We start from the raw sequence: 12,144 nt of genomic DNA on the forward strand, positions 1-12,144 counted from the left end.
GAGCACAGTGACTCTCCATGCCCATTCAGTCGCTGAGAGAATGGTCTGTCACCGTGGGATGCAGTGCAAAGTACAGAAAATGTATCTTGTACCAGGTCCAACTCCCTCTAATGGAGTTTCAGGTGAACACATTAACAGTGTTAATTTCAACAACAAAAATAGTTACAAAAATATTAGTCCGGGAATAAATGATTTAATTTCAGTTGACTAAACCGAGACGACACAAAATTCTCTGTGACTAGAATCTGACCAGGTGGACTGGACAAGAGTTTTTGGAGAGATTTAAAGCTTTTCAGAGATAAGCACAAATAATATTAGCATAACCGATGCACAGCGAAGTTCTGTTCAGCAGTGGGAAGGTTGTGTCCCACCTGGCAAACACAGCCTACATCAGCTGGTGAACTGTGGTGGAGCAAGCAATGAGTGTGGGCAGACCAGGCCCCCAGTGTCCGGTCTGGAGCTTGAAGTCAGGAGCTCTGCTGGTCTGCTAGCGGTACCAAAAGCCCTGGTCTGCCTAGAAAGCCGATGTAAATAACAATCGACAGAACGTCCAAACAAAATAAGTATCCCGGTTGACTCTCTCAGGCACAATGAAAACGACTACATCGACCATGATCCTTTGCTAGTTTACAGCCACTTTCACCATGATCTTTAGCATTTTGTTTGGTGTCATTCAGCCCCACTCAGCCCTGACCTTATTCTATTAATTTTATTGGAGGTACTTTAACTTTTGAAACTCAATTAACGTGTTTAATATTTTATTTAATTTATTTTTTATATTTACTTTAGTGTTATTTGATGTTTCTTTAGAGAAAATATACATGTCGTGATGTCCTATGTTTTTTAGTTTATGTATTGTAATTAGAAATGTAATAATAATATAAATATATTTTAAAAATGTGCTTCAAATTCAATGCTTCCAGCATCATGCGCCATCAGGAGTTTTACATAGGAATGCTTGGATGACGTCAGCGCTATCATTATCTACTGGTTTTAATAAAGAGCAATAGTAATGCCGTCTTTTTGTAGGCACTAATTCCACTATGGTTCGTTGGACAAAGCCTACAGGAACATGAAAGGAGTTATTTTGGGAAATAAGGTCTGTGGTAAACACAGGTATTGGAGATCTTATACGTTTTGTTCTATGAGATAAATTTCATCAGCTAACGTCACCTCTTGTGAATTCTGAAGCATGTATGTAATCAAAAAAGCACATAAAGGCTTCATCATTCATAAAGGCCATGTTAACTGACTGATATTAACAAAACAGATAAGATCTCCTAAGCCTGTGTTAACCTCACACCTTATTTTTGAAGTTTATCCCAAAACCCATTTTTTTCTCCATTAATTTCCCCCATAAGAATAGAGCACCACAGTGGACACATCATAATACCCATAAAACCTAGCTGTCAAATAAGGAAATTGTTCTAAATGTTTTTTCACCTTTCATTTTTTCCCATAGGGGATTTTAGAACCACTTCAAACAAGGTCTGTGTTTCATGTAGGCTTTCACTGGTGTGACATTTTGATAACTATGTAAATCTCTCACGGACAAGTTTACTTTTATCAATATATTTGTCTCTATTTCCTCTCAGATTCGAAAATGCTAATTAGCATCAAAGTAGAAAACATGCAAGACTACAAATCTCTGCAAGCTCCTGCACGTCATCTCTAGCTGACACCTTGATCCAAAATTAACAATGAAAATAGAAACTCATATGTGCTGGTTTATTTATGCATTAGGTCTTCTGTCTTGTATAGAATACCATCCTAGTAGCTGTCAGGTATTTACATTGTGCCATGAATATTATTATTTTAGTAGCTAGCTACCCACCTACATGATATTAGCAACATACCCTTATTTTACCATATCCTCTTCTCCTTCAGCCAGTGGAGGTCTTTATTTAATCCCTTATCATTTCTGCCAACTATATGAACGAGGTGAAATCTACTTCCCTTCCTGGTGTCAGAATCCACTGCTGTATTAAAGCTATTCATAACTAACTTGTTGCCATGTTCTGTTGCAGATTCAAAGCCAGATTAACTCATTGCAGAATGCATCCATTATCATGAATATGCATATTCTTTTGACTAGAATGCATCTAGTCACCCATCAATCACGTCAAACACCTGAACTCCAACAATGACATGTTAATAAACAAAAATACTAAACAATGCATACAATATGCCTTTCATACATAACATATAAACATCTGACTTGAAGTAAAGATTAAATGATTTATTAATCAATGCTACAAACCTGGGACATCGAAGATCACCAAGTGAACTCTTATTACTATCAGAGAGCCACAGATTCTTCTTATTTTCCATTTGAGGAATTAAACCAGCACAAATAACACAACATGTAAAACAGGATATTGTGATTTTTGGTGGGTGAGATACAAATGGAGAAACAACTGCATGTGTAAGGTAGGTTTAATATAAAATACTAGGTCAACTCCAGCAGAATAAGAAACACACTCAATAGACTCAAAACAAGAAAGCCGTGCCTGAACGCAGCTATATCAACACCCTTCTTGTCAATGTAACAGGCCCATATTGTCAGTTGTGAGCAGAGCATTTAACACTGCATTCAGTCTGAACCACAAAATAAGCAGGACAGTATTACACTGGTGAAAAAAAAGTTACAAAAACAGTGCACCGCAACACTTTGTTTACTTAGTCTAGTTGTTATCAAATCAGGAGAAGAACCAATGTAGGAAGCAGCAGAGAGAAAATGGGTGAAGTTAGGGTGGGTTTATAGAGACAAGATGGAGAGTTCCAAAATGTCTGATGTTGAGGGACCATGGGGCATAAAAGGCACTGTGTAATAAGGGGTAGCTAGGGATGCTTAGTTGTGGAATAAGCCAAATGGGGGCTGGTGTGCTTCTGCAGCCCTTTTAGGTCGTTGTCACAAATATCCAGTTATACACAGAGTCTCTATGTGTCCCTCATGCTGTCTCAGTTGCAGCATTCAAATCGTGGTCATCGTGTGTCTGTGAATCACAACTTTAAAGGCAATGAGTGATCACAGCATTTCCAGAAATTAAGCCATACCAAATACAACTTAAGCATTGAGGACAGCCTTTTGTTGACAACATGGCGGTTTACACTATGTCTACTGTGTGTGAATGATAGAAGAATCTTACCCAAGCTGTAGGTCCATTTCAGTGTGTGTGGTCACTTAGGTCTGCACATCAACCAGTGTTGGGACAATTGGAGAATTGGGATGCTTGGTCTCAAAGTTCTGCTTGAATGTCTTCTGGTCTGCATCTATAAAGGTCAAGTACAAAATGTAGGAAGTTAATCTATGGATTAGATTGAATTCAAATTTGACACCAGAGGATGCTGGTGGGAGGAGCTATAAGAGGATGGGCTCATTGTAATGGCTGGAAAGGAATATTGGAACAGAGTCAAACATGTGGTTTCCATATGTTTGATACCGTTCCAGTCCAGTCATAGCAATGAGCACATCCTCCTATAACTCGTCCCACCAGCCTCCACTGGTTAAAACAAATAATAAACTAGGCACACATAGTACCAACCAATACTACTCACCTGACAGACAAGGCTGGTGTGGACCAGTGCTGCCTTCGCTGCAGTCTTCTGGTCCACAGTTGCTTCCTTAGCAGCCACTGCCTTGGCATCAGTCAACTAGTTCAACTTCAAATTGAGAGTGGAGCATGTGTTATACAGTTGAAGTCGAAAGTTTACGTACTCTTAGGTTGGAGTCATTAAAACTCGTTTTTCAACCACTCCACAAATTTCTTGTTAACAAAATATATTTTGGGCAAGTCGGTTAGAACATCTACTTTGTGCATGACAAGTAATTTTTCCAACAATTGTTTACACACAGATTTCACTTATATTTCACTCCATCACAATTCCAGTGGGTCAGAAGTTTACATACACTAAGTTGATTGTGCCTTTAAACAGCTTGGAAAATTCCAGAAAATTATGTCATGGCTTTAGAAGCTTCTGATAGGCTAATTTACATAATTTGAGTCAATTGGAGGTGTACCTATGGATGTAACTCAAGAACTATCTTCAAACTCAGTGCCTCTTTGCTTGACATCATGATAAAATCCAAATAAATTAGCCCAAAATTGTAGACCTCCATGCTGGAGGAAACAGGTACAGAAGTATCTATATCCAAAGTAAAAACCAGTCCTATATCGACATAACCTGAAAGGCCGCTCAGCAAGGAAGAAGCCACTGCTCCAAAACCACCATAAAAAAGCCAGACTACGGTTTACAACTGCACATGGGGGAAAAGATCATACTTTTTGGAGACATGTCCTCTGGTCTGATGAAACAAAAATAGAACTGTTTGGCCATAATGACCGTCGTTATGTTTGGAGGAAAAAGGGGGAGTCTTGCAAGCTGAAGAACACCATCCCAACCGTGAAGCACAGGGGTGGCAGCATCATGTGTGGGGGTGCTTTGCTGCAGGAGGGACTGGTGCACTTCACAAAATAGATGGCATCATGAGGTAGGACAATTATGTGGATATACTGAAGGAACATCTCAAGACATCAGTCAGGAAGATAAAGCTTGGTCGCAAATGGGTCTTCCAAATGGACAATGACGCCAAGCATACTTCCAAAGTTGTGGCAAAATGTTAAGGACAACAAAGTCAAGGTATTGGAGTGACCATCACAAAGCTCTGACCTCAGTCCTATAGAAAATTTGTGGGCAGAACTGAAAAAGCGTGTGCGAGCAAGGAGGCCTTCAAACCTGACTTAGTTACACCAGCTGTCAGGATGAATGGGCCAAAATTCACCCAACTTATTGTGGGAAGCTTGTGGAAGGCTATCCGAAACGTTTCACCCAAGTTAAACATTAAAGGCAATGCCACCAAATACTAATTGAGTGTATTTAAACTTCTGACCCACTAGGACCCACTGTGATCCTAACTGACCTAAGACAGGGAATTTATACTAGGATTAAATGTCAGGAATTGTGAAAAACTGAGTTTAAATGTAGTTGGCTAAGGTGTATGTAAACTTCCGACTTCAACTGTATATCAATACCATCTAAATGAATCCCACCAATTGTACCCATAGTACAGAATAATTACTTAAAAGGGTGTCCATCTCCAGATTTGATTTGTAGGGGTGTGAATAAGCTTTTGTTCCAGACCAGCTCATACCTGAATACAAATCATAGTCTATCACCGTGATTCAATATGTTGATTATTTAAGTCAGGTATTAGAGCTGGGCTGGGACAAAACCCTTTACACACTTTTGCTCTTCAGAACCTGCAATGATTGAGCTAATCTTACCCCACACATCTATGATTCAGATTTTGTCCGGTCTGGACCGGCCTATATTTGGCCCAAACATAGACTTCTATAATTGGTTCAGATTTGGTCCGGACCGGCCTTGATTTGGCGCAAACAAAGACGTCTACAATTGGTTCAGATTTGGTCCTGTACAGATTTGGTCCTGTATAGTATAGTACAGTAGAGTACAGTACAATTCAGTAGAATATAATAAATAAAGTAAATAATAGTAAAGTAAATAATAGTAAAGTATTGTGTACTCTATTGTATCCTACTTTACTCTAATGTACTCTACTCTACTGAATTAAACCATACTGTACTGTACACTACTGTATTAAACTACTCTGTAACTATACTGAACTCTACTGTAGTCTACTCTACTGAATAAAACTCTACAATCCTGTACCATACCGTACTGTGCTCTACTGTAGTGAACTGTGCCGTACTGTACTGTGATGTTCAAACTTGTGAAACATAGCCTAGACATCTATGACTAGTTCACTGTAGGGATGGTGCCAGGTTTCCTCCAGACGTGACATTTGGCATTCAGGCCAAAAAGTTCGATCTTGGTTTCTTCAGACCAGAGAATCTTGTTTCTCATGGTCCAAGAGTCCTTTAGGTGCCTTTTGGCAAACTACATGCAGGCTGTCATGTGCCTTTTACTGAAGAGTGGCTTCTGTCTGGCCACTCTGCCATAAAGGCTTGATTGGTGGAGTGCTGCAGAGATGGTTGTCCTTCTGCGGTGTTCTCCCATCTCCACAGAGGAACTCTGGAGCTCTGTCAGAGTGACCATCAGGTTCTTGGTCACCTCCCTGAGCAAGATCCTTCTCTCCTGATTGCTCAGTTTGGCTGGGCAGCCAGCTCTAGGAAGAGACTTGGTGTTTCCAAACTTCTTCCATTTAAGAATGATGGAGGCCACTGTGTTCTTGGGAACCTTCAATGTTGCAGACATTTCTTGGTACCCATCCCTAGCCCTGTGCCTCGACACAATCCTGTCTCGGAGCTCTACTACAATTCCTTCGACCTCATGGCTTGTTTTTTGCTCTGACATGCACTGTCAACCATGGGACCATATATGGACAGGTGTGTGCCTTTCCAAATCATGTCCAATCAATTGAATTTACCACATGTGGACTCCAAACTAATTGTAGAAACATCTCAAGGATAATCAATGGAAACAAGATGCACCTGAGCTCAATTTCAAATCTCATAGCAAAGGATCTGAATTCTTATGTAGATAAGGTATGTTTTTTATTTTTTATAAATTTGCAAAAATGTCTACAAACTCGATTTTGCGTTTTCATTTTGGGGTATTGTGTGTAGATTAATGAGGGGAAAATCAATTTAATCAATTATAGAACAAGGCTGTAATGTAACAACATGTGGAAGAAGTCAGGGGTCTGAAAACTTCCCAAATGCACTGTATGTGCAGTTGAAATTTGTCCATAGAATTTGCTGCTGCTAATGTTGTATTTTCAACATCTGGAACATACATATTTTTTTACATCTGGAAAATTCCAAAAATACATATTTTCACTTTTGTTTCAGCACTTAAAATGCACTAGATTTCAACATCCCCAAAATACTTATTTAACCGATAGAAAATACATATTTTCGACAACCGGAAAATACGTTTTTCACCTTTCACTCAGCACCTAGAATGCACCTGACTTCAACGTCTGAAAAATACGTCATTTTGCTTACTGGTGGTCTTGTCCCGCGCACTCACACCCTGTAGAAGAGGCTACTCGTCTCACTCGCAGAACCGGAGGCGCTGGTGGCTATATTATTCTGCAGTAGCTGTCTCCGGAGAGCGAATGAAGGTATAGGATTGGAACAAACAGGCAGCATAGTAGCTAAAACTGCTGTGGACTCTTTCTCACCAAAAGAGGAACCAGACGGCAGGCACGCACGGACGCACAGGTCTATCCTAACCGGACGAACCGACTAGTAAATGGACATAATGTTTAATCTAGCCACCGGCAGCAGAACGTGCATATACAGCATCACCTTTCTGTCCGCGGTCGTGATTTCCTCCTGCCACGCGCTCCGCCGCTGTGGGGACGTGCAGTGCGTTGATGGCCAGCAGTGCTGTCCCCCTACCGTTACCGGCAACGGTAGCGCAAGTTCCATGGTGCGCTGCTGCAAGCTCCCACTGCATATATTCTTCGACAACGTGGGTTGGGTGACGCGCAAACTATCGGGCATCCTGATCCTGCTGCTCCTTTTCGCAATGGGCTACTTCATCCAGCGGATTATCTGCCCGCGCCCGCGCCGACACCCCCACCCAGAACACCCCGAGGAGCCCTCTCTCTTCCACGGACACGCCACCGCGTCCCAGGACTCCCTACTGGACCGGTACCCCGAATACAGTTTTGGGGACTTCACCTCGCCAGTGCTGCTACCCGCATATGATGAGGTGAAGTACCTGCCGACCTACGAAGAGACCATGCAGGAGGTGCGCAGAGACCAGTCGGATGATAATTTACTGGTCCAGTCGGAGGAGCCTGCTGCGGACCGAGGGACGCGGGGAGGACCGATACCCAGAGAAGAGGGACAGGACACTTCAGGACAGAACACACGCGCGTCACGGAATTCTGTCTGACTAAATGTGATGGACTATCCAATTTAAGAATAGTTATTTTATTATGAACTAAAGGAGAGACTTACAGGCTATATTATAACAAGTGCAATTACAATCTGTTGCAATGAATGTTGAAAATAATATGAACTGGCAATTTGGTCAATGACGTGAGTTTTATATGATTGGGTGGATGATTCCCCTTTTGTATGCAAATTAAACTTGGTATGAGAAACGGAGACAATAAAAGAGATATGGCTGCTATAATTGGCGCTCTTCTGTGTATTGACAGGCAGCTAATTTGGCCCCGGTACAATCACATTAAGTTTTGCTGAACGGTTCCATTTCCAAAGGCACCGTGAGACAGTTGGCTTTCTCCTCCATATTTTCCTTTGTGAGATGAACAGGCTGAGAATGAGTTTGAGTCTGCTGGGCCTGAAACACATCTATTCATTCGTATATCTATATCCTAGAAATCATGTCATATAATAGTATTTGTCGTTTTTCCACACGTGTACAACTGTGTATTAATATGCATGCGAGAATTGGAAATGTTTTTTTTTCTTTTCTTCATATCACAACTCTCCCCAGGTCACAGGCTGGGTCTATGATAATCACCTAGTGCAGTTTTCAGTAGCCTAGTGGGGATTCAAAAATAATAGAATAGTCACACCATGAAATGAATACAAATACTCTCCAGCACATCTACATAAGCTATGCCTGACATTTTGTTACATCAGCAAGTGCTTTTATCCAATGTATCAGAGAGCTCAGCTCACACACACTGCAGCATGAACACTATCTCCTCCCTCCCTCCCTCCTCAATGAGAGATGATGATGATCCTAAATACTGATCCAAGGTCTAGTTACTATGTGAGTGAGCAGACCACCTCTGATAGTTTATCTTTGATGTAGTGACCATAGTTGAATGACAAATCATTCACCATCATCAGCATTAGAGCACTTGAATACAGACATGCCTTGCATGGAAAAGGCAGGAAGATGACTGATAGACAATACAGACAGTCATAAAGACAGAAGTATAGAATAGACAGCAGTAAATAAAGAGCTAAGCTGGCAGACATAAAGCTGGAGCTGCAGACTGAGATAGCCGGAATACAGGAGAGATCAGTGAACAGAGATTACACCCTTGTCTGTTTATTGATTGATCTGTCATACTTACCTGTGTCTGTCTCTCTGTCTGTCGCCCAGACCAGTTAGCAGGCAGGTACATTTCAATATCTTAATGCTCAATTCTAAATCGATCTGTAGTCCAGGAACCAGAAATAATATACAGTTGAAGTCGGGAAGTTTACATACACTTAGGTTGGAGTCATTAAAAATCATTTTTCAACCACTCCACAAATTTCTTGTTAAACAAACTATAGTTTTGGCAAGTCGGTTAGGACATCTACTTTTTTCCAACAATTGTTTACAGACAAATTTCACTTATAATTCACTGTATCACAATTCCAGTGGGTCAGAAGTTTACATACACGAAGTTGACTTTGCCTTTAAACAGCCTGAAAAATTCCAGAAAATGATGTCATGGCTTTAGAAGCTTCTGCTAGGCTAATTGACATAATTTGAGTCAATTGGAGGTGTACCTGTGGATGTATTTCAAGGTCAACCTTCAAACTCAGTGCCTCTTTGCTTGACATCATGGGAACATCTAAAGAAATCTCAGAAAAAAGACTGTAGACCTCCACAAGTCTGGTTCATCCTTAGGAGCAATTTCCAAATGCCTGAAGGTACCACATTCATCTGTACAAACAATAGTAAGCAAGTATAAACACCATGGGACCACGTAGCCGTCATACCTCTCAGGGAGGAGACGCGTTCTGTTCCTTCTCCTGGAGATGAACGTACTTTGGTGAGAAAAGTGCAAATCAATCCCAGAATAACAGCAAAGGACCTTGTGAAGATGCTGGAGGAAACAGGTACAAAGTATCTATATCCACAGTAAAAACCAGTCCTATATCGACATAACCTGAAAAGCCGCTCAGCAAGGAAGAAGCCACTGCTCCAAAAACGCCATATAAAAAGCCAGACTACGGTTTGCAACTGCACTTGGGGACAAAGATCATACTTTTTGGAGAAATATCCTCTGGTCTGATGAAACAAAAATAGAACTGTTTGGCCATAATGACCATCTTTATGTTTGGAGGAAAAATGGGGATGCTTGCAAGCCGAAGAACACCATCCCAACTGTGAAGCACGGGGGTGGCAGCATCATGTTGTGGGGGTGCTTTGCTGCAGGAGGGACTGGTGCACTACACAAAATAGATGGTATCATGAGGTAGGACAATTATGTGGATATATTGAAGCAACATCTTAAGACATCAGTCAGGAAGTTAAAGCTTGGTCGCAAATGGGTCTTCCAAATGGACAATGACCCCAAGCATACTTCCAAAGTTGTGGCAAAATGTCTTAAGGACAACAAAGTCAAGGTATTGGAGTGACCATCACAAAGCCCTGACCTAAATCCTATAGAACATTTGTGGGCAGAACTGAAAAAGTGTGTGCGCGCAAGGAGGCAGAAAAAACCTGACTTGGTTACACCAACTCTGTCAGGAGGAATGGGCCAGAATTCACCCAACTTATTGTGGGAAGCTTGTGGAAGGCTAACCAAAACGTTTGACCCAAGTTAAACAATTTAAAGGTAATGCTACCAAATACTAATTCAGTGTATGTAAACTTCGGACCCACTGAGAATGTGATGAAATAAATAAAAGCTGAAATAAATCATTATCTCTACTATTATGCTGACATTTCATGTTCTTAAAATAAAGTGGTGATCCTAACTGAGCTAAGACAGGGAATTTTTACTAGTATTAAATGTGAATTGTGAAACTGAGTATATACGTATTTGGCTAAGGTGTATGTAAACTTCCGACTTCAACTGTAGCTATGTCCAGCTAAGCTTATGATAGACTAGGTGGCATTTTTTGGCCATATTTTATAAACCTTACCTATCCATTCTTCTCAGCTCTACACAGAAAATGACACAGGAGTAGGGTTCTATTTGGAATTGGGCAAAAGATTTCTACATTAACAAACTACTCCTCTGTGCACAGCCACATCCTCTCCACAGTAGGCTGGGCGAGAAAATAGATCATTAATCTTTCTGTGGAACAGTGGACTGTTGAGATGCACCAACTCTCCAAGAACTGGTTTATCTGAAGTGCATAAGAGTGGATAAGCAATGAGAAACTAAAGGACACTCATTAGGAGTTTGGGTTACAGTTTGGGTTGTCAGATAAATAGTGTATGTGCTTTCGCCAGGCTTCCTAGTCTCAATGATACCATCATCTTCAATAGGGTTTCTGACCATGGCCGTTATGGATCACGATAATGGGAAAGCTAGTCTGTCTGACTGGAGGGTAATCCTATGCCGTCCAGCCAGGGCCGGCCTGTTGTGTTGGACACTGATGGATTTCCTCCACAGAGGATATTGGTGGATAAGAGGAGTTTACACCAAAAAAAACACTCAATCCACTGATGGATGAATGAGACAAGATGCAGACACATTACACATCACAGTACGTTTTACTGTCAGAATACAGATATGGTATTACTGGAATTTGTGATTTAACAGTAGAGATCATATGTTTGCATCTTTGGCTCTGAGGCTCTCTCTCTCTCTCACTCTCTCTCTCACTTTCACTCTCTGCAGTGGAGACAACCTCTACAAGTCCTCTGCACTCAGGCTGTGAGTTCAGGGGCCTAGGGCACGGTCCAATCCTCTAGAATCCCCAGCATTAATGTTTAATCAGATGGAGTAAATCTCTGCTATTCTGCACATTGAGGAGTCCCTCAAAGGAGATCTGAATACAATAATGAGACAGACTGCTGACATGACTTGCTGCCACCAGCATACCACCCTTCATCCCACTGCAGGCTTACTTCTGAAGCTAAGCAAGGTTGGTCCCTGGATGGAAGACCAGATGCTGCTGGAAGTGGTGTTGGAGGGCCAGTAGGAGGCACCCTTTCCCCTGGTCTAAAAAATAATATCCCAAAGCCCCAGGGAAATGATTGCCCTGTGTAGGGTGCTGTCTTACGGATGAGATGTTAAACGGGTGTTCTGACTCTCTGTGGTACCTAAAGATCCCATGGCACTTATCAGAGGAGTGTTAACCCAGGTGTCCTGGCTAAATTCCCAAGCTGGCCCCCATACCGCCACCTAATCATCCCTAGCTTACAATTGACTCACTCATCGGCCAGATCAATGTGCATTATTAAGCTCCTCATAAATCCTACATTATGCCCCGTCAGGGT

At 41.5% G+C, this 12,144-nt stretch overlaps 1 protein-coding gene across 1 annotated transcript; it reads left to right on the top strand.

Annotated features, from left to right (window-relative positions):
* Positions 1 to 7,009: 7,009 nt before the first annotated feature.
* Positions 7,010 to 8,119, top strand: LOC124006523 (uncharacterized membrane protein C3orf80 homolog). The gene has a single exon (XM_046316589.1). It carries the CDS (start codon positions 7,240 to 7,242, stop codon positions 7,888 to 7,890), a length of 651 nt encoding a protein of 216 aa, XP_046172545.1. The 5' UTR covers positions 7,010 to 7,239; the 3' UTR covers positions 7,891 to 8,119.
* The last annotated feature ends 4,025 nt before the right edge of the window (positions 8,120 to 12,144 follow it).

The sequence above is a fragment of the Oncorhynchus gorbuscha genome, linkage group LG19, assembly GCF_021184085.1.
Source record: "Oncorhynchus gorbuscha isolate QuinsamMale2020 ecotype Even-year linkage group LG19, OgorEven_v1.0, whole genome shotgun sequence".
Taxonomy (NCBI): Eukaryota; Metazoa; Chordata; class Actinopteri; order Salmoniformes; family Salmonidae; genus Oncorhynchus; species Oncorhynchus gorbuscha.

Excerpts from the sequence above, each read along its gene's own strand:
- LOC124006523 (XM_046316589.1), top strand. The coding sequence starts at position 7,240 with ATGGACATAATGTTTAATCTAGCCACCGGCAGCAGAACGTGCATATAC.